Below are 24,305 nucleotides of genomic sequence, written 5' to 3' on the forward strand. Positions count from 1 at the left end.
GTTGTACCTACAACAATGGAAGTGAATGGTCACAGAGGATGTTTTACTCATGGGGATTCAAGTCAGAAAAGTGAAGGGGAGCCCCATTTGCCCATTTGAGTCTGTTGGCTCACAAGACCAGCTGAAGAGGGTCAGGAATCTGGAGAGGTGGATGGGAATATACTCAAGGACTAAGCCTCGGAAACCTAGAAAGGCTATGTTCATGGGTAATGGAGGGGAGGAAGATTGGCTTTCCTTCCCAGTAAGTGAAGTCATTGGGAGGCTCCTGAGATCCAGACTGCCAGCAGAGATCAGCAACTTCCAAGTCCTAGGGGTGTGTTGATCTCAATGTCCCAGAGCAGACACCACCCAACAAAGCACCTCAGGCCTGTTTAGATGAAACCTCACCTGATTCAGTTTCACTCATAGAACTTCACAGCAGCCACCACCTGGGAGGGCATTGATCATGTCTGTGCAGACAGAACTCCACCTGACGCTTCTTCCCATCCCATTCTACCTCATACTGGGGGGAGGAGAAGCTGAGAATTAGTTCAGTTTTAGGCCACAAAATCTGGCAGATTAGTGAGCAACACAAAAAGAGGGAGGAAACAATCCTACCTCTCATTCTCATTTTTAGTTCATAGCCCAAAAAGAAATAAAAGAATGACAACTGGACATAAACAGTAACCACAAATTCTTGTTGACTCTTTTGATTACCTAAGTGGAAACAATTTCTTAAATTTTCATTAAGAATATTTTTTCCTTTCTTTTTCCTTTTGTTTGTGTGTGTGTGTTTGATGTGTTGATTGGTTCTTGGACAAAGATAAACACACATTTTTTGTCATTTTCATCATTTTTAAAATGTAATTATCTTTTCTTCCCTTGTCTTTTGACAATTAGGGTTTTTGTTGTCTTTTTTTCTATTATTTTTCATTTTTTTTGTTTCCCTTTTTTTCCTTCTCTCTTTTCTTATCTAAATGCCAAATTCTGTTGCTGTCTCTTTCACTCTCCCTTATTTTGTTACTTCTATTTTTTTCTTCTCTGTCTTTATTATCCTCACATGCTTCAAAATGAGATGGAATCCCGATACTGGAGGAACTCAAAATCCCAAATAAACAAAATCAAAAAAGAAATCAGCATGACACATTAAACTCAAAATGCCTAACATAAAGAATAAAGGTGAAAATTTGAAATCCTCAAGAGGAAAGCATACAGTCACATTTAGAGGCAATGCAATCAGAATCACTTCTGGTTTCTCAGCATGAACACTACAAGTCAGGAGAGCTTAGAATGATGTGTTCCTAATCCTAAAAGTAATTAACAGTCAAATAAGACTGCTATACCAATCAAAACTACCATTCCAAATTGAAGATGAAATTAAACCATGCAACATAAGTAGAAACCAAAGAAAAAATCAAGACTACTAAATTGACTACAGAACTTACTGAAGGAAATAGTACACAAAGAAAAAATAAACAACAAACCTCAGAGCTCACAAAAGAACAAGTATCATTTTAAGAGTAGCGAAGCATATAAAAACCCCAACAAAAAGATAATAAATAAATCAAAATATCAGGACTAAATAAAATCTCTCTATAACAACATTGAATGTAAATGACCTCAACTCCCCAATTAAAAGACATTGGCTGGCAGAAAGGATTAAAAAACAAGATCACCTATATGTTGTTTACAAAAGAATCACCTTACAGGCAAAAACAGATAGAGACTGAAAGTGTAAGATGAGAATTGACATACCATGTAAAAATAGCCTGAAAACAAGTAGAAGTAGCTACTCTCAAATTGACAAATGAAATTTCACACCAAAATTCATCAGTAGATAAAAAGAAGATTCCTTCCTAATAGTAAACTAGGATACAATAATAATAAGTATTTATGCCCCCAAATAGACACTACTCAAATTGAAATCCTAAATAGGCCCCAATATTGTAACACTAGGTGATTTCAACACAATTCTCTCACCTTTGGAGAGGTCATCCAGACATATACTCAGGAGAGATACTTTGGATCTAAAAAATATTATAAATCAAACAGACCTAACAGACCTCTATCATCCAACAAGAACTAAATACATTTTTCTCAGAGGTTCATGAAAACTTCTCCAATATATAGACCATATTTTAGGCCACAAAACAACTCTTAGTGCTGGGGTCCAGCCCTAGCAGGGGTCCTGGTGGTGTCAGGTGAGGAAGTAGGCGTCAGCGAGGTGGAGAACAAAGCAACACAGACTCAAGGAATGGACGCTAAGTTCTGAATTTTATTTTTCCCAGTCAGCTTGTTATACATTAAAAGGTTGGCAGTTACACACGTTTTTCCAGAACAGGAAAAGGTCACAAGGAGAAAAACAAAAATATTTTGTATAATCATTAGGAGACTAGACAATGAAATATTCTAGTTATTTTTAGTAATTGTTTACTTGTGATAACCTATAACTAAACAATAAGACATATTAATATTTAACTAATCATAAAGGTTAAAGCAAGTTCAGCAGGGTTGAATGAATGTCAGTCATGTGACTACTGCTGTAGTTAATAAATGTTAGACAGTTTAAGCTAATAATAATATGATATCATCTCATACTGTGTGAATTTAACATTGAGGAACCTGTTTTTTCCCTTTATTTCTTCTATTCCTGTTAATCCTTGCTGATGGGGTTGGAGTTATTTGCCTATGTGCTTCAGGTCACAGGGGATTGGCAGCTAGAATCTGTTTTTGTTTTTTCTCATAGCAATCTTGGCTACTCAGAGTTTCATTGCAAATGACTAACTCTGAAATCACTATTCCATTAGAAGTTCGGTTTTTATGTTTTAACCCTGGTTCTGTTAAGACCCCTGTTTTCAGGGAAAACACATAAAATATTACTAGTAAACCTACACATATTAAGCAAGCAAGGAAGGAAAGCCCACAACCCAAATTCCCAATGAGAAGAGACTTTGCAAACATCTTTATTACTCAGCGGAATCCTTGTCAAGCACTGAGGGGAATTGCAGGTGGCAAAACATCTTAGTAAGTACAAAATTATTGATATTAGTTCTTGCATCTTATTGGATCATAGTAGAATTAAATTAAAAATCAACATGACCAAACCCTACAGAAACTATATAAACAGATGGAGATTGAATTATGAATGGGTCTTCTTAGAATAAATAAAGGGAGAAATTTTTTAAAATGCTTAGACTCAAATGAGAATAGTGATAAAACATAACAGAACTTCTGGGTTACTACAATGGCAGAAGAAACTTTGTAGCTTAGAGTACCTACTTAAGAAAATCAGAAGGATCCAAAATAAGCAACCTTATGATGCATAACAAGGCCCTTGAAAAGGAAGAATAAACCCACTACAACACCAGTAGAAGGAAGAAAAGAATTAGGATCAGAACCAAAATCAATGAACATGGAAATTAAAAACAAGCAAACAAACAACAACAAAAACCCCAAAACTACAAAGGATCAATGAAAAAAAAAAAAAAGAGTTGATTCAAACTAAAGAAAAAGGGAGAAAAATCAAATAAATTAGCGATAAAAAGAAGCAATAACTACAGACATCTCAGAAATCCAGCAAATCATTACACACTATTTTGAAAACTTACACTCTAATAAGTTGGAAAAAGCAAAGAAATGGATACATTTATAGGCAAATACAATCTGCCAAAACTGAATCAAGAGGACACAGAAAACTAAACAGACCAATAACCTGTAATGAGATGAAAGAAGAAAAAAAAATAGAGCCTTCCAACAAAGAAAAACCCAAGACCACATGGATTCTCAGATGAATGCTACCAAATTCTTAGAGATGAATTCAGGCCAATTTTACCCATAATCCATGAAATAGAAACTGATGGAACACTTCTAAATTTATTCTATGAAGCCAAAATCATGTGCATTCCAAAACCTCATAAAGACATATGAAGAAAAGAAAACTAGAGCCAGGTATGGTGGCAGACACCTGTAATCCCAGTAGCTTGTGAGACTGAGGCAGGAGAATTACAAGTTCAATGCAAGCCTCAACAAAAGTGAGGCTAAGCAACTTATTCAGACCCTGTATCTAAAGAAAAACATAAAAAATTGGGCTGGTGATGTGACTCAGTGTTTGAGTGCCCCTGAGTTCAATCCCAGGTGTTCAAAAAAGGAAAAGAAAAGAAAACTAGAGACAAATATCTATGATAAACTTAGATGCAAAATTACTTAATAAAATATTAACCAATCATTGTTCACAATATATTAAGTAGATTGTATACCATGACCAATTTGCTTTTATTCCAGATGTACAAGGAAGGTTTAATATGTGCAAGTAAATAAATGTAATCCATCACACTAAAAGAATTAATGAAAAAACACTTTTTTATCTCAATAAATGCAGAGAAGGCTTTTCACAAAATTCAGTACCCATTCATGATAAAAAAATAAAGAAACTAGAGATGGAAGGAATATATATCAGCATCATAGAGACTTTATTTATGGTATTTGCCTGCAAATACCATAATTTTATTATTCTTTATCACTAATATTCTATTGTATATATATACCACAGGTTCTTTATCCATTCATCAATTGAAGGATATCTAGGTTGGTTCCACAATCTAGCTATTGTGAATTGAGCAGCTATGAACATTGATGTGGCTGTATCTCTGTAGTTTACTGATTTTAAGTTTTTTGGGTATAGGCCGAGGAGTGGGATAGCTGGGTCAAATGGTGGGTCCATTCCAAGTTTTCTAAGGAATCTCCACACTGCTTTCCAGAGTAGCTGCACTAATTTGCAGCCCCACCAGTAATATATGAGTGTACCTTTTCCCCCACATCCTCTCCAACATCTATTGTTGCTAGTATTCTTGATAATTGCCATTCTAATTGGGGTGAGATGGAATCTTAGGGTAGTTTTGATTTGCATTTCTCTTAATACGAAAGATGGTAAACATTTTTTCATATGTTTGTTGATTGCTTGTAGATCTTCTTCTGTGAAGCATCTGTTAATATCCTTAGCCCATTTGTTCAATGGGTCATTTGTATACTTCATGTAGAATTTCTTGAGTTCTTTATATATTCTGGAAATTACACTCTATATGAAGTATGAGTGGCAAAGATTTTCTCCCACTCTATAGGCTCTCTCTTTGCATTGCTCATAGTTTCCTTTGTTGAGAGAAAGCTATTTAGTTTGAATCTATCCCAGTTATTGATTCTTGCTTTCATTTCTTGTGCTATGGGAGTACTGTTAAGAAAGTCCTAAGCCAACAAGTTGAAGATTTGGACCTACTATTTCATCTATAAGATGCAGGGTCTCTGGTCTGATTTCAAAGTCCTTGATCCATTGTGAGTTGATTTTTGTGCAGGGTAAGAGATAGGGGTTTAGTTTCATTCTGTTGCATACGGATTTCCAGTTTTCCCAGTACCATTTGTTGAAGAGGCTATCTTTTCTCCATTGCATATTTTTGGAACCTTTGTCTAGTATGAAAAAATTGTATTTCCTTGGGTTTGCGTCTGTGTCCTCTAATTCTGTACCATTGATCTACCTGTCTATTTTGGTGCCAATACAATGCCATTTTTGTTACTATTGTTTTGTAGTATAGTTGAAGTTCTGATATTGTGATACCCCTTGTTTCATTCTTCCTGCTAAGGATTGCTTTAGCTATTCTGGGTTTCTTATTTTTCCAGAAAAATTTCATGATTGCTTGCTCTTTTTCTGAAAGGTACATCATTGGGATTTTCAATGGAATTGCACTTTTGGTAGTATGGCCATTTTGAGGATATTAATTTTGCCTATCCAAGAACATGGGAGATCTTTCCATCTTCTAAGGTCTTCCTCAATTTCTTTCTTCAGTGTTTTATAGTTTTCATTGTAGAGCTCTTTTACCTCTTTGGTTAGATTGATTCCAAAGTATTTTGTTGTTGTTGTTGAGGCTATTGTAAATGGAGTTGTTTTCCTCATTTCCCTTTCAGCTGTTTCATTGCTTGTGTATAAAAATGCTTTAGATTTATGCATGTTGATTTTATAACCTGTTATTTTGCTGAATTCATTAATGAGGTCTAGCAGTTTTCTGGAGGAGTTTTTTGGATCCTTCAAATATAGAATCTTGTCATCAGCAAATAGTGACAGCTTAAGTCCCTCTTTTCCTATTCATATCCCTTTCATTTCTTTAGTCTGCCTAATTGCTCTGGCTAGAATTTCGAACACAATGTTGAATAGAAGTGGTGAAAGAGGACATCCCTGTCTTGTTCCCGCTTTTAAAGGGAATGGTTTCAGTTTTTCTCCATTAAGAATGATGTGGGCCATGGGCTTAGCATAAATAGCCTTGCAATGTTCAGGTATGTTCCTACTATGCCTAGTTTTTCTAGTGTTTTGAGCATGAAGGGGTATTGTATTTTGTCGAACGCTTTTTCTGCATCAATGGAAATAACCATATGATTCTTATCCTTAAGTCTATTGACATGATGGATTATGTTTATTAATTTATGGATGTTAAACCATCCTTGCATTCCAAGGATGAACCCCACTTGATCGTGGTGCACAATTTTCTTAATATGTTTTTGTATATGTTTTGCCAATATTTTGTTAAGGATCTTTGCATCTATATTCATCAAGGATATTGGTCTAAAATTTTCTTTCCTTGATGTTTCTTTGCCTGGTTTGGGTCTGAGAGTGATATTAGCTTGAAAGAATGAATTTGGTAGGGTACCCTCTTTTTCTATTTCCTGGAATACTTTGAGAAGTAATGGAATGAGTTCTTCTTTGAAGGTCTTGTAGAACTCAGCTGAGAATCTGTCTGGTCCTGGGCTTTTCTTGGATGGTAGTTTTTTAATGGCTTCTTCTATTTCATTGCTTGATATTGATCTGTTTAAATTGTGTATGTCCTCCTGGTTCAGTTTGGGAGGAGCATGTGTCTCTAGAAATTTATCAGTGTCTTCAGTAGTTTCTATTTTGTTGGAATACAGATTTTCAAAGTAGCTTCTCATTTTGTTATGTATCTCAGTGTTGTATGTCGTGATATTTCCTTTTTCATCATGAATTTTAGTAATTTGAGTTTTCTCTCTCCTTCTCTTCGTTAGTGTGGCTAAGGGTTTGTCTATTTTGTTTACTTTTTCAAAGAACCAACTTTTTGTTTTGTCAATTATTTGAATTGTTTCATTTGTTTTAATTCCATTGATTTCAGCTCTGATTTTAATTATTTCCTGTCTTCTACTAGTTTTGCTGTTATTCTGTTCTTCTTTTTCTAGGGCTTTGAGCTGTAATGTTAGGTCATTTAGTTGTTGACTTTTCATTCTTTTCTGGAATTGCTCCCTGCAATGAACTTTCCTCTTAGTACTGCTTTCATAGTGTCCTAGAGATTTGATATGTGGTATCGTCATTCTCATTGACCTCTAAGAAATTTTTTATCTCTTACCTGATGTTTTCTGTTATCCATGTTTCATTCAATAGCATATTATTTAGTCTCCAGGTGTTGGAATTATTTCTGTTTTTTATTTTGTCATTGATTTCTACTCTCAGTCTATTATGATCTGAAAGAACACAAGGCAGTATCTCTATTTTTTTTTTTTTGCATTCATTAGGGCTGCTTTGTGGTATAACATATGTTCTATTTTCAAGAAGGTTCCATGTGCTGCTGAGAAGAAAGTGAATCTGCTCACTGATGGATGGAATATTCTATATATGTCTATTAAGTCTTGGTTATTGATTGTGTTATTGAGTTCTATGGTTTCTATTGTTGTTTTTGTTTGGAAGATCTATCTAGTGGTGACAACAGTGCATTAAAGTCACCCAGAATTATTGTGTTGTGGTCTATGTGATTCCTGAAATTGAGAAGGATTTGTTTGATATACATGGATACACCATTGTTTGGGTCATAAATATTTATTATCGTTGTGTCTCACTGATTTATGGTTCCCTTAAGCAGTATGAAATGTCCTTCTTTATCTCTTCTGACTAACTTTGGCTTAAAGTCCACTTTATCTGATATAAGGATGGAAACCCCCTCTTTTTTACTGAGTCCATGTGCGTGGTAGGTTTTTACCCATCCTTTCACATTCAGTCTGTGGATGTATTTTTCTATGAGATGAGTCTCTTGCAGACAGCATATTGTTAGGTCTTTCTTTTTAATCCATTCTGCCAGTCTATGTCTTTTGATTGGTGAGTTTAGGCCATTAATGTTCAGGGTTATTATTGAGATATGATTTGTATTCCCAGTCATTTGGGCTTATTTTTGGTTTTTAATTTGGTTGGTTTCTCCTTTGACTGGTTTTTCTCTAAGGTAGTTTCTCCCTTTGCTGACCTATACTGTTCTTTGTCATTTCCTCCTCATGGAATATTTTGTTGAGAACATTCTTTAGCACAGGTTTTCTATTTGTAAGTTCTTTTCACTTTTGTTGATCATGGAAGGATTTTATTTCCTCTTCAAATCTGAAGGTTAGTTTTGCTGGGTATAGGATTCTTGGTTGGCAACCATGTTCTTTCAGAGCTTGAAATATGTTGTTCCAGGCCCTTCTAGCTTTCAGAGTCTGGGTTGAGAAGTCTGCTGCTATCCATATTGGTCTCCACCTATATGTAATCTGATGCTTTTCTCTCATGGCCTTCAAAATCCTATTTTTATTTTGAATGTTAGGCATTTTCATTATAATGTACCTTGGTGTGGATCTGTTGTGATTTTGTGCATTTGGTGTTCTGTTACCCTCTTGTATTTTATTTCCCATTTCATTCTTCAGGTTTGGGAAATTTTCTGATATTATTTCGTTGAATAGGTTGTTCATTCCTTTGGTTTGTATCTCTGTACCTTCCTCGATCCCAATAATTCTTAAATTTGGTCTTTTCATGATGACCCATAGTTCTTTTAATTCTTGGTTCATATTTTGGTTGCAAATTTTCATTTATATTTTATTTACAACTTAATTGATCTATTTTTCATTGATTTATTTCATTCACTTGTGCATCTTTAGTATCCACCTTAAACCCCCAACTCCCCTTTTTATGTCTTTGTGACTCTCCTTCATTTGATTGAATATGAATATTTTCATTAATTGTATTCATTTTCTCAAATGAAAATCTGAAGTAGCACTTCATCATTGCACATGAAAATTTTCTTCAGGAAAGTACATGAATATTCACATTCAGAGAGGTGAATACATTTTGTAAGTAGAATTGGTTTAGTTCAGTAAAGTGTTCCCACCAATATGAATATAATGTCTTTCAGATAGGTTTTTTTTTCTTATTTTCAGAATGACCAGTAAGAAATTGTACACATATAAGAAACTGTTACATTTGTTCATATTTTAAATTTATAAATAATATTAGCTGTTTCTCTTTGTTTTTGTTCATTCACTTGTTTTTTGTTTTGTACAATCTGTTGGTTATCTTCTAATTCATATGATGAATTTAATTTGATAAATTTAACTTTGATTTTCCAAAGTAGCTACTTAATGCTCTTAATTTTTCTTTTGCTTCTCAGTTACTTTATTAATTTTATTGAACAATCATAGATTACATTCTGAGTTTTCAGGAATGGAACATTCACATGCACTGCCACCCATATTATGAAAGGGCATATCAGCAATCGATCAGAGTTGATTTCCTCCAGGTTCCAGAGGTAACTACTACCCTGACTTCTGTGATCATAAATGAGTTTACCTATTTTTCACTTTATATAAATGCAGTTACATATATATATACTCTTTCTGTCAATCTCATATTAATCAGTATGTTTGTGTCATTCATCTTGTGCAAGTTTCTTTAACTCAATATTCTGGAGTAGTTGGTAGTTGAATATACCAGTTTACATTCTGCCAGTAGCACTGCCTGGTGGATCCACATTAGTTTGCCTTATTTTAACCCCATCACACGCTCCACTTTTCTGGAGGACATCTCCATCTATATAGACTTGGATTAGAAACCAAAAGGACAGGAGGAAAGACATAATTAAGAACTCTAAAAAATGTCACATAAGAAAGACTTAAGGCAAGTATGTGGAAATAGAGAAAAAGCAAACATTAACAATAATAATAATAATATTGTCCAACTAAGAGTGGTGTGAGCAAATGCTGGAAGGACTGAATTTTGACTCACTTTTATCATATGCTTCATATAAATATTTTTAGAAATTGATATGTATTTACATAATTGTACATATGTATGTGTATGGTGTGATAATTTAATACACACATTCATTGTGTCATGATCAAATATGAGTACTTAGCATATTCAATGCCTTCAATATATATTATCATATCTTCCCTTCTATATATTTAAAAATTGCCAGTAAATAATTTTTCACTGGTCATTCTACTGTGCCATTGCATACTAGAACTTATTCCTCCTATTTACACGTAATTTTGCTTTTATTCCATATTAGTTCTAAGATTTAGGGCTCAGCTCTAAAGTGAAATTCTAAGATGACTTTCATAGAAATTACTTCCCTTCCAGAATCATTTGATGTAACCACATTTTCCTCAAGGTGTTTTTCATCTCCCAGTTTCTCAGCCTGTAGATCAGAGGACTAAACATGGGGCCAATGATGGTGTAGAAAAGAGCAAACACTTTGTCTACTTGAAAAGTTACATTTGCTCTGATGTAAACAAAGAGGACAGGCACAAAGAATAGAACCACAAGTGTTATGTGAGAACTGCAAGTTGAGAGAGCTTTGGCACAGCTCTCTGCAGGTTAAAATCTGATGGTGTATAATATCAGAAAATAGGACACCATCAAAACCACAAAAATTAACAAAGCAGTCAGTCCTTAATTAACAATCACCAAGAAATCAATTCTGGATGTATCAGTGAAGCCAATTTCAACAAAAGATACACATTGCAGAAGTAGTGATCTATCTCATTGGGGCCACAGAAAGGTGAGAAAATAGTGAGAAGAAACTGACTGGCAGAGTGTACAAATCCCCCAGTCCAGCACACCAGGATGATTGTGTTGCACCTCTGCCTGCTCATGATGGCAGCATAGTGCAGGGGCTTGCAGATGGCCATGTAGTGGTCATAGGCCACCCTGTGAGGATGAAGATCTCCATGCTTCCAAGGAAGTGAATGATGAAGAGCTGTATCATGCAGTTATTATAGGAAATTGTCTTCCTTTCTGCTTGTAAGTCCGTAATTAGTTTGGGTGTCACTGTGGATGTGTAGCAAAGGTCAGAGAGTGAGAGGTAGTAAGAAAAAAATACATGGGCTGTTTGATGAGCTGACTGCATGTGATAGAAATCATTATGAGCACGTTTCTCATCCAAATAGCAATGTAGCAAACTAAAAATAATAAAAAGCAGAGAACTTCAATGTTCCTGTTTTGAGAAAGTCCCAGGAGAATAAGCACAGTGACATTATTTCCATTGGCTGGTTCCAGTTCAGTAAATATACATAACAGCCATCTGAAAAGACATAGTGCAAAAGGTCAATGTCAGAAATTTCATGGAGAGTCTGGATAAGAACACTAACATTAGGAAGCTATGCTTCATAAGGAGATTCAGAAAATGAAAATTAATTTTTTAAGAAAAGTGTATTGTTTTCTTTTTCTTTTGGATTATTCTCAGGATGAGTTCAAAAGTTCATCTTTCAGAAACATTATATTAAATTTTGACACTGATAATAAATATATTACAATGAAAAAATTAAAATATAATTTTAAATGTCAAAAGTATACATTTGTGAAAGGAGAACCTTTTTAACAAATTGGACAGGAACACTGGATATTCAAATCATAAGAATCAAAGTTGATTTCTCTAATTCTGCACAGAAATCAACCCAAAGTGGTTCAAACACCTGGGAATTTAACCAGAAACACTGCAACTACCAGAACAAAACTGGCATAGCACTCCAACACATTGGCAGAGGCTCAATAAGATGACTAAAGCTCAAGAAATAAAATCAAGAATTAACAAGTGCTATGGCATCAAATTCAAAAAGTTTCTGCACATCTAAGGCAGAAATTATGAGCATGGAAGGAAAGCCTACGGAATGGCAGAGCATCTTCCAACATGGAATCAATATACAGAATACATAAATAACTAAAAACTGTGAACAGCAATAAACCAAAAAATAAATGAGCAAAGGAACTACACAGAAATTTCTTAGAAGAAATACAAATAGCCATGTGTCCATAGTTATTTTATTTAATGAATTTCTTTAGAATGGTGAGTTAAGAGGTACTGTGCACTGAATTAGAAGAAGATATATTCCATGATTTTATAACCATGGAAAAATGGATTCTATTGGCATGTATAACTAATATGAATTAATAAAAAAGAAATGCAAATGGCTCTGAAATGTATAAAAAATATTCAGCATCCTTATTAAACAGGGGAATACACATTAATCAAAATTACACAGATTTCATCTCACCCCAGTCAGAATGACAATTATCAAGAATACAAATAGTAATTATTACTGGTGGGAATATGATTGGAAAAGTACACTTACCCATTGTTGGTGGAACTGCAAATTAGTACCCCCACTTTGAAAAGCACTATCGTGATTGCTCAAAAGTTTAGAGATAGAAATGTCATATGACCCAGATGTCCCACTCCTTGTATGTATCCAAAGGAACTAAAATCAACGTTCTATGGTGATATACATATACCAACGCTTATAACAGCACAGTTCACAAAGGTTAAGTTATGGAATCAGCCTAGATGTCCAACAACAAACAAATGGGTAAAGAAAATTTGGTATACATACATCATGTAGTTTTATTCATCCATAAAGAATAAAATTACATCTTTTTATGATATATGGATGGAACTAGAGAACATCGTGCTAAGTGGAATAAGCCAGTTTCACGAAGTCAATGTTCATGTCATATGCAGAAGCAAGAGAGAAAAAAATTAAATTAAATAAGGGGACGGTATCATGAATATAAAAGGGAGACAGAGCAGAGAAAGGATATCAATGGAGAAAAAACAGAGGAAATGGGGAGATACTATGAAACACAGTCTACCAAATTATGCTCTATGCAATACCAATCTTTGACAGGGTGTTCCACTTAACTGTATGATGATAATGCACTGATTTTATTGATAGAAATAATACTAGAATTGAGATCAGCAGAGTAGAGCAGTAATTCAGGAAGAAAGAGGTGGGGAGAGAAAATGATGTTTCTGGGGAAGAAGGCTGAATGACTTACGGTGTGTGTAGACAAGGATATGACACAATAAATCCCACCCTAAGTATAATTAGAATGCACCAAGACAAACATTGATTTTTAAAATTATTATTAGTTCCCAAATACCTCCAAATATGCAACTGAGTACTTGTAAAGGACATAGTATTGGAGTCTTATAAACTCAAATACCATTAAAGATAAAAATATAATTCAAGTATAAGTCAAAGAAAAAGAGTTATCATACACAATTATTTTTTCATATGTGAAGTTCAAGAGTGGTCCAAAGTAGTGGTAGACATTCTACCTCAAAAACACTGTACAGTGAGTTAGAAATAAAGTTCTAGATTAATACCACACACACACACACACACACACACACACACATACACATATATATATATAAAATCACAGGCATGTGTCCAAGGAAAGTAGAAGATAAATACTCTCCATTATTTCCTTAAGAGGTTCATGCAATTTATTTAAGTATTTTCTCACTTTTTCCCCTTTATTTTACTTATGATTTTGGTAATAAATTCTCATAATTCATAACATAAATATGTTTCCCTCTGAAGGAACTTCAATGACAATTGCATATTTAAATTAATCACATAATAACACAATAATTAAAACTAAAGGAAGGGAACATAAGGCCATTTCACTTGGATGGTTTTCTTCTTCACACAGCACATGAATTTTTGAAAATCAAGTTTTTCTCAGTTTGAAAGTGGAGACCGAATTTCTGCTTTCTATCTTGTGCACATTATGGCTCCTGTCAAACCCCATGATGAGCCCTGACACTGTGTATTTCAGTTAAAAAGCTTTTTGATAATTTATGGGAAAAGGTTTATGCCACCTGTGCCTTTGTGTAGAAACCACTTTATGTCTTTGCATTAAAGTAACCTCACCGATAAAATGGGAGAGCAGCCTGGACAAAGGGTCACAAAATGGTTATGAAAACTAAAGTAATCAAAAATGACCAACGTGTCCTTAACTTATGCGCGTGATTTTATACACACACACACACACACACATATACACACACACACATACGCATGTATATTTATTTAAATGCTAGTGTTAGCAGATTGGTACTCTTAAAAGTTGTCATTCACACAGTCCAGTAAATTTGACTCCAAGGAAAAAATGAAATTTTGGAATCATGATATTATTTAAGCAGGAAAGAAGCTTTGAGGATTGCCAGTCACATCTCCTGCTTCTCAACAAAAGGATTTCTAAACAAACACCCTTCCTAAACACCCTTTAGGAACTACATCTGTCTGTTCTCCAGGCTGAGGGTAAGGCTTAACTTTGCATTCCTCACTTTTCATCTCATTTTCTTTGCACACATGTGGTTCATCATGTATAAACTGCCACTGATTTTCTTACCTTCTTAAGTCTGGAGTTTGAGAAGGTGGTAGGTTTCTATACCTGACTCAGCTGACAATTATAAATGTGAGCTCATCATTTTCTTTCCTTCTACACTCCAAAATGTGACACATCAATCCTCTTCATCTAGTTCTAGGCTTCAAATTAAAAAATAGATGAAGAAAAACTTTGAAAAGAAAAATCACAATGCTTTACGATCACAAATGCATCATTATGTTTAACTCAGTTTGATGAATATCTAGAAGTGATATCACATTAGAAAGTGTAAAAGTTAATTAAGGATTTCCTGATAAAGTATATGCAGGCCACTGAGCAATCACTAAGCCAGTCAGAACTGTAAATTGGAATTCTATGAGTCCAGAAATGAATTTATACCTAACAGGTAAAGAGTCAAAGTAATTTGATATTTAATATGCAAATCTTTGCTGTGTTCATAATTATTTTATTCTGTACAAATCAGAGAGCCTGCAAACTTACTGGCTTGAGACCATTTAAGCCATTCTAATATTGATATAAAAATGTCAAAATGGGATGACAAATAAAGCCAAACACTCCAAGAATAGAAAAATGCAGCCAGTAAATAAAAACTACATACAAAACCTGTTCCTCTACTACAATATAAGCCTTTAGAAAAGGGTGAGCTATATCATTAACAGTTTAAAGAGCACCAAATCTCCAATTCCCAATTTCCTAAAACCACAAAATTTCCTCTGTGATTACAAAGAACTAGGAAAGAAAAGGTCAGAAATTGTGTTCTACTCTAATTCTTCATTCATTTTAATTTCTATCCTCTCTCGTGGATTTCAATTTGTAAAACAGTGAATCTAGACTTAATGATTTTTAAGAAACATTTTAGATTTTGCAATATTTTTGATCTCTTCATCATTGCAAAAAGTAAACTTTTACATAATCCTTAAATAGAGGAAAATGAAACTACTGAGACTTCATCTGTAGTTTTGCTATGGGCAAATGCATGGTCTCAGTAAGCTATTTAAGAACACCACCCATGTGTGGGTTTACTTATTATATTTTCTTATGTTTTGAGCATTCTCATAGGCTAACATTCTTCTGCACTTCATGTAGGTGTTAATTTGTAAATCCTCGCAGCCACTCTAAGAATACTTGTGAACCCACGTTATAAAAGCAAGTACAGTGTAATAAAAATATTACATAATTAGTCCGAGGCCATATCCCTAAAAAATAGGTCAAAAACTACCAACACGGGATCTTGGCAATACATTAAAATTTTGTTCACTTCCCACAGTTCTTGAAAATAACATGTAAACAAAAAACACTTGAAGTTATTATTATTTAAAACAATGTTTACTGTAACTTTACATTTTCACAATTTTTATAATCTAAACCAAAGTAAACTTGTTAGATGCTTAATTTACAAGGTCTTAACTACCTCCAGGACAGAGAGACTGTCTACACATTGTCTGAAATACTGAGATTCTTGAACAGATTTAATTTTGAATTCTAGCTTCCTCTCTAGGAACTGAGTGCTTTTGACCACATAATGCTTTTCTCATCACATCCCTGCTGATGAGTACAGTGCAAATGATCACATCTATTTCTAATTGTATCAAAAGAATTTACATTCAATATTTAATACATAAAAAAGTCATCCAGTCAATTAAGGGAACTCAACAAATTATTTTACTCAAACTTTTTGCTTCCACTTCTTGTCAAATAGAGGCTGTTATTGATTTAAACAGCAGTCATTAAATGTTGAATGAGTAAAACATACAACTTCAAAGATTTAAGACAGTACACAAATGAATCATTTGATAATGTTAATCAGTACATTAACAATCATTGCAAGCAACAAGGAAAGGCAATAAAATAACAGAGATAAGTTAAACATAGACCCAAGTTTTCAGATACTTTCATTGCTTTCTTAGTGACCTGCATAGGGCTCGGGTTAATTCTCTTTCTCTGTGTAGTAGAGAATACTGACCATGGTAGTGTCTGTTGCAAGGATCTCATTTGTCCTTTCAGTCTATGTAACCTGTCAATCACCTTTTCCTTAATTATACATTTTTACTGTGCATCAAAAGTTCTATTGATCTTTTTCTCTTATGTGAAATTTGCTACTCTGGTAAGCATCTCTCTTATGTTTGCTGGTCCCTCTGGAACATTACATCACGCCCTCAACAAAACTCTTCCAATTTATCATCAACCTAATCTCAAAACAAGTTAGTTTATCAAATTCAGACAGGATGTCTCTACTTCATTTTAACTGAGAGTCACTCTGATTTCAATAAAATGGAGACAAAACATGTATCACACGGACAGGATAAAGAAGGGGAGAAATAACTCACCACACATGTTCCCAGCCTTCAATAATTATGAATGCTTTTCTCTTTTCTCCCTTTATACAGTTTTCTCTTTTCTCTTGGAAATTGACTATTCTCCTACTGTCCAGATGATTTTATTTCAGCTTCTGGAATTTACATTTCATTCTGCAAAGACTACCAGCTATTCATAGAAAGAATAAAAAAAGAGAGTGTATCATTTTAGAAATAACTGACACCTGTCATGCATCCAAGTATTCACCCAAACAGTGCAAGATCATGTGATAAAAACAGGAGTTTGAAGGCAAGTGGAATAATTTAAAAACCCAAAGGAGTAAAGTCATAATCTACATTTGCATCCCTAAAATAATTACTAGAATATATTCAAATTCACAGGATGCTAAATACTCAATGAAGCAAACTTTTAAAGCATAATTTTTAGTGTGTATATTCTGAAGCTTTGATTGTTCCTTCTATGTCTTTTGGATTTACCTCCCCAGATCCTAATTTCACCAGGTCCATTTACTCTAGATTCAAATTAGCAGATCTGCTGAAGTTAGTCTAGGATTCAGACAATAAATAGTATGAAAAGCCAGTTAACTTTGCCGGTGATTGAGGCATCTCTCTTATTATACTTCCTCCAGGGCTCAAGTGACAGATTTCACTGATGAAAACAAATTCAAGGATTTTTTTTTTTTTTTGAACAATGTATTCTTTCAGTAATCCTCGTAAGTAGACTCAGCAGAGAGGGTTATCTTAGACTCTTATGATAGGAAATGTGCTTCATCGTTCCTCAAAAAGTGCATTTATTATACAATAAATGGTTTTAATTTGCTTATAAAATATAGAATTCAAAATTTAAAACTGACAAATATTTTTATTGTTTTATGTGGAAACAATTTAGAAATCTTCCAAAGATGTTGAAAAAAAGATACAAATATTTTAAGTTTTCCCATATCATTTTTGTTTTCATTCACTTTTTCTTCTTGAACATCTGTGCCTGAGGTTAGAGCTGACTTGCAGTGGGCTATGTGAGCAGAGCAAACCACAGAAAATGCAGCTGAGCACTGACTCTGTCTAAGCAGAGTACCAAGCATTCTCGGGCCTTCTTCCCACTGACCTGATGAGGAAGACTCCTGTTTCCTTATTTTCCCAGAAGAAATCCCTGGAAGAGAAAACATATACATTGACTTAGGTGGCAGGGAAGGAAGAGTTACCACCAACAGTCAGGAAGACAGTTAATTCTGGGGGAAAAGAAGGGGTGAGGCCAGGAGAGGACGTGGTGCAACTTTGGAGATCATGGCAGCATCTATTTCTTGATTTTGAAGGTGAATATAGGAATACCACCTTTGCTAATTCTTTTTTCTCTCCTTCCTCTTCCATTCCTTTTTCTTCTTCCTTCTTTAACTTCTTCAAGTTTCCTTATGTAATAAATTTAATAACTTGATAATGTGAAAAATATGTAAGAGACCCTAAAATATTCAAGGTACCAAAGTTACCAAAGGAGTAAGGGTCAATAGACCCCCAAAGATTTAACTTGAAGGCAATTCTAGGGGTTTGTCTTTGGACTTCCTACACTGAATGAAGCCTGCCTTGACGTTACCATACATCAAATGCCTACTCTGTCCTAGGTAGTGCTTCCACAGCTACTTCTCTCCTCAACACAGAAGACATTCTTCCCTGGCATCCCCTGTGCACCTCTTGCTCCCCTAACCTCATAAACTTTCCTGAGTCTCTGCTCTGGGACTCCTGTACCTGTCGCTGTCCAGACTCACTTTCTCACCCAGGGAGAATATTTGCATGGGTGGATTCTTTCCTCCAAAGAGAAAGCATCAAAATATGTCTTTATTTTAAATTTTATAAGAAAGTTAAATTTTTATGTGCATAAAATATAATATTTCTTGATATAACTACAAGTACCACTAAGATACTTGTAGGTATACCTTGTTTAAACAAGATCGATTCCTACTGTACATATATTTTTCAAACAATTAAAAAAATAATATGCCAGGAACTCTTGAAAGAATGAGAATAAAGAAAAAGAGTTGCTTTTTTATTTTCAATGATAATTACATGGAGCAATTAAGAATATTTTAGCATGTCTTTTAACCATTTTATTTTATATTTTTGAGTATTGCATGTAGTTTGTAAATTCATTTAATGAATTTCTCCTGATTCACCTAGATTTGGACAATGAGGGAATGATAGAATGACATTCATTTCAAAGTTTAGTGATTGAGTTATTGATCTTTTTTATTTTCACCAGTGTTTTATAACATGTGGACTTTGGACTGGACACAGGGTTGCAAGCCTGTAATCCCAGTGACTTGAAAGGTTGAGGTAGGAGGATCCTGAGTTCAAAGGCAGTCTCAGCAAAAGAGAGGAGCTAAGCAACTCAGAGACCCCATCTTTAAACGCAGTTCAAAATCATGCAGGGGGTGTGGCTCAGGGGTTGAGTGCCCCTGAGTTCAATCCCTGGTACTACCATCCCGCAAAAAGATGTGCATTTGTTATAATAAAAAATGCATTATTCATTTGTATTCTGACTTGACTCTTGAGTTTTTACAGTGATTCATCAAATGTGATGTTTTGAAACTGCTTTTAGGAGAAATGTGGAGAATTTTTGATCAAAAAGAGCATGTAGGTTGGATATATTATGAAATCAAATGAATATGAAGGTGTCATTTTCTAAATTCATAAATGGCAAAAGGACTAAGAATAATACTTATTGCTGTCATTGTTTTTATCCTGAAATGACTAGTCATTGATATATTGTCTTCTGCCATTTAATATTACAGAATGATCCAATCTGAACAATATTCATTTTGTAAAAGTAATTTTTGAAAAATATAATTTATATAATGATTTTCCGATATAAATTGGTTCAGTTTGCTTTCCATATGATTTTTTCCATTTCTTCTCCTCCAGACTCTATTACTTTTGAAATCTCATTTTGAAATTGTACTACATTTAGATGTCAAAATATTCATTATGTTTTTAAAATAAATTGTTAATATTTTGGTTTTTACCTTCTCCTATTTTACTAGGAGAAATTTTCTAGAGGATAACATAAAATTTATTTTTAATTTTTCTCTGGTTCTTTTGGAAATCTCTTTCCAAAATCTACCTTTCACTCTATTTAAAATTGATGTATTTCCTCATTATACATATTGGTATGTTTTTACTGTCACATATATTCAGTGTTTTTAGTTTCTAGTTTTCTCAAACATAAAGGAAAGAAAAAAATACACACAAAAAGAATTATGCTCCAGCAGAATTCTTTTTATATCATTTGTCTTATTTTTCTCTACAATGGTGATTGAATTCCTTTCTCTTGTCTCTGTATAGGGACAAGCTGACATGCAGTCTTTACCCAAATGAACAGTCTTGGAGCCACTCAGTAATGCAGCTCTGCTGGAAAGAGATAGTATCTAATTAATTGTTCATCCTGTCCTTCTACATTCAACTACAGTAAATTTAATAAACAACATAAAGGAAAAATCATTTTTCATTAGCCTCCTTTTTGTTTCTTAAATTGGTACATCTCAATTACACAGAATCATGTGTTTCACGTTCCATGTTAACAGAAATATGAAACAAATTTAAATCAATTTCAAGCATATCTACTGCCTCCATCATCTTGGCCTTCCTCTTTGAATTCCCTCCCTTCACCATACTGGTCACCCCTCTGCATTCATGGTGCCCTCCCTCCAGTCTTTTCCCTCCAGCCTCCACATAGAAGGAACACACAGTAATATCCTCCTGAGCCTGGCAAATTTTGCTCAAATTTATGGCTTCCAATTCCACCCATTTTCCCAAATATTGCACATTTTTTTCTTCTTTATGACTCAGTAAAACTCCATGGTATATACATACCATATTTCCTTTAGGCACTCATCAATTTACGGACACCTTGACTGGTTCCATAGGGTGGAAATTCACAATTGTTATGTGATAAACATGAGTATGCATGTATCTCTAAAGTATGCCAGAGTTTACTCTTTAAAATCTGTCCCTGCCTCTAATATTTGGTTGTAGTAGGGGCTCTAAGGTAGGACCACCACATTTTACTTATATTTCATATGAATTTCTCCATGTTCTCTTTTTCATTACATAATTGATTTTAGAATCCTATCACACAAGATTGTGTTGATACAACATCACAGAGTAAAACAATAATGCAAATTATTTTTATATCTGAAAAACACTTTTAATCCACTAAAGATCTAAGAAATGATCAAACACATATCTGGTCTCATGCATAAATCACATATTAAGTGATCCTTAAAATTCCACATTGGCATCAGAGTTGATTACATGACAAAGTCATCTATCCTTAAACCATAATATCATACGTATGTATGTGTACACACACACACACACACACACACATATATACATACACTTCCCTACTTGATTTCAGTCCTACAGTCCTACAGGTGGTATTATTTCAGTTGATAATCTCTTGACATTTATCAACAAATTGTTTCACGTCAATAATTTGAAAACCATGAGTACTCCTTGCATCAAGTAAATGTTTACAGCTGCTTACAGTTGGTTGGACATTAAATAGTACAAATCAATTATGTTGCTCTTCTGAAAATACCTTTTGACACCAAACTTTCCTCATGGCCTTTTTCATCTCTGTGTTCCTCAAGGTATAGATGAGGGGATTGAACATAGGAGCAATAATGGTGTAAAACAGAGCAAAGATTTTGTCCTCAGGGAAAGTGGTAGGAGGTCTAAGGTAGGCAAATATGGAAGGTCCAAAGAATAAGATAACCACAGTGATGTGAGACCCACAAGTAGAGAGGGCTTTGCGTCTTCCCTCTACTGACTGATTTCTTAAAGTGAAGAGAATAATGACATAAGACCCAAACAAGAGAACAAATATTACCAAGGCAGCCATTCCTGAATTGGCAACCATAAGGACACCAGTGATATGGGTATCAGTACAGGCAACTTGCAGCAAAGGAAAAATGTCACAATAGTAGTGATCAATTTCACTGGGGCCACAGAAGGGCAACCAGATTATCATAAAGAACTGGGAAAAGGAGTGGGCAGCTCCACCAACCCAGGCAGCCAAGATCAGGACATTGCACCTGGTTCTGCTCATGATGGTCATGTAGTGCAGAGGTTTGCAGATGGCAACATAGCGATCAAAGGCCATGACTGTCAGGATTAATACTTCAATCAGTCCAAAGAAGTGCATGACAAAGACCTGCAACATGCATTTTCCAAAGGAGATGGTGTTTCTTCCCACTAACTGGTCACCAATCAGTTTGGGTGTCACACAGGAGGTATAGCAGATGTCCATAGAAGATAAGTGACTGAGGAAATAGTACATGGGTTGGTGAAACAGAGAACTGCATGCAATAGAGATTAGGATCAGAAGGTTTCCCACCAAGATGGCAAGATAACAAAGCAAAAAGAATACGAGACAAAATGTTTGTATGTTTGGATCAGAAGAAAGGCCCATGAGAGTGAATTCTGATATGTTCCTCTGATTTTCCATATACTGCATGCCCTGTGCAAACATCTGAGTATCTGTGGGAAAATGAAAAAAAAAAAAAAAAAAAAAAAAAAAAAGCATTTGCAATAGGATCACAATCATCTAAACATTATCAACAAGTCCTAGAATCCAGTCTAACCAATCACAAAAGGTAACTGATAAATCAATATCTCAATTATATTTGTTCTTCAGATACGTAACTGATTTCTTTAAAAATTCTTTTTAACTTTTTCCCAATGTTCTGTCATAATGGCAATACAAAGAATATATTTTATTAATTTTTAAATGTAAGATTTAAAATTGTCATTTACCTAAAAGATGTTCTTTTGTTACTATTTATAACATTTAAAAATCACAAAAATAATTTAGTATCATGCAAAAGTACTTTATAAGTTTAACTATGTTCTTTCTTCATGACTTAGCTTTCATTTTATGTAATGTTACCTTTCCCTAAGAGGAAATAGAACAGCTCTCTGATGGATAATATTCCTTGAATCCCAGGTGAGGTCCTTGGGATTGTGGACACTGCATATTAAATATAAGATAGAAATTTTGCTGAATATAAAACAACAAATAGATAAAACTATAGCAAAAATGTATGGGTTTTTCCCATTACTCATATTGTTAAAAGTCATAAGAAAATTTATCTTATTTAAATTTTAGTGTAAAACAGAATGTCTTAAGTTAAACTATAGAATCATTAATATTAATGTCACAAATACACAAAAAAGCTACTTTAGGTTCACAGGTACTTTGATTTCAGTACATTTCATTTGTTCTACTAGAATGAATTTTGAACATAAAGAGTCAATAAAAGATGTTATACAAGGTACAGGTAAGTTGTGTTCAGGGAATTCTCAGCTGTTACGTTTTGCCTGGCTTTTAATGGATTACATCATGGATCCACATACATTGTTCCCTGTAAGATCAGGGTTGGATTCAGAAAATCAATATAAGAGTGCACTACAGATAGCATGTGCTGCTTCTGCCTTCTTGCCTCACTGGTGAGGAATTACATAGCTCCTAAGTATAATTTCTACTTTACTCCTAAGTTAAACATGGCATCCATATCTGATCCTACATATACCAGGTTTTCAGTATCACAGAAATTCTAATGCAACATATGGTGTAATAAGATCAGTATTTTTGCAATTATGTAGTTGTGTTTCTTGTGGTATTTATGACTATTTCAGGTGCTAAAGAATTATAGCTCTAAACAACCTTGCATAACACATTCTGTTCTATCTGAATATATTTGAATACATTAGCAGGGGGCAGTTTCAACCTTGTCATACTCTTTCAATATCTCATTAATACTCCAAACTTTTCCTCTTTAATATGAAGAAACAGGTCTTATCTTTGAAATTTTGTATAAGTTGTATAAGTACTTCAACAATATTTAACTTTGATTCCTTTAAGTGTATTGCCACAATCATTGTAAATGTTACATCATTTCTGAAAATAACATATTACATTCCTTTATATAAATGTACATAAAACAGAAGTGATCTTGAAAACCAATAAACCAATTATTTAAAGTTAAATAAGTTTAGCTATTAGAGTGAGTTTAGAATTAAAATACCCATCAAATTTAACCATATCAGTTTCGGTATAGAAGGAAAACATTAAGAAAAACAGTGAATTCCCCACTTCAGAGAGTTAATATTGTAAAATTAGAAAAACAAAATAGATCTTCTAGTACTTATTTATTTATGTTCCATAAGGATAGTATTATGGATCAGACACAGTAGGGGAAGAATTATTTATTTATGTTCCATAAGGATAGTATTATGGATCAGACACAGCAGGGGAAGAAACTATCACCATAATACTCATACCATGAGATCGCTTTCAACTACACCATTGCTGTTATCTGAATAAACATGTGGTACAAATTGTTTTACTTTGCAAATGTTATGCAGCATCAGGCTTTCAATTTGACTAGTATAAGCAGCAAAGTTCCAACCTGCATACTTATGGAAATAAGCAACCATCACTCCTGGAGGCACAGGAAGAAGAGCAACAGGAACAAGTTCAG

The 24,305-nt window shown here is 34.1% G+C and overlaps 1 protein-coding gene and 1 pseudogene across 2 annotated transcripts; both read right to left on the reverse strand.

Annotated features, from left to right (window-relative positions):
* Positions 1 to 10,384: 10,384 nt before the first annotated feature.
* LOC306639781 (olfactory receptor 4P4-like) lies at positions 10,385 to 20,430 on the reverse strand (annotated as a pseudogene). The gene is made up of 2 exons: positions 20,309 to 20,430; positions 10,385 to 11,342 (listed from the first exon to the last, which is right to left on the reverse strand). The product of its transcript is annotated as an olfactory receptor 4P4-like (transcript).
* A 904-nt stretch (positions 20,431 to 21,334) lies between these two features.
* LOC306639028 (olfactory receptor 4P4-like) lies at positions 21,335 to 22,270 on the reverse strand (the record flags this gene model as incomplete). Its single annotated transcript, XM_079102470.1, has 1 exon — positions 21,335 to 22,270. The coding sequence occupies one exon, from the start codon at positions 22,268 to 22,270 to the stop codon at positions 21,335 to 21,337; it is 936 nt and encodes a 311-aa protein (XP_078958596.1).
* Positions 22,271 to 24,305: the final 2,035 nt, after the last annotated feature.

This window comes from Sciurus vulgaris (genome assembly GCF_902686455.1).
Source record: "Sciurus vulgaris genome assembly, chromosome: 11".
Taxonomy (NCBI): Eukaryota; Metazoa; Chordata; class Mammalia; order Rodentia; family Sciuridae; genus Sciurus; species Sciurus vulgaris.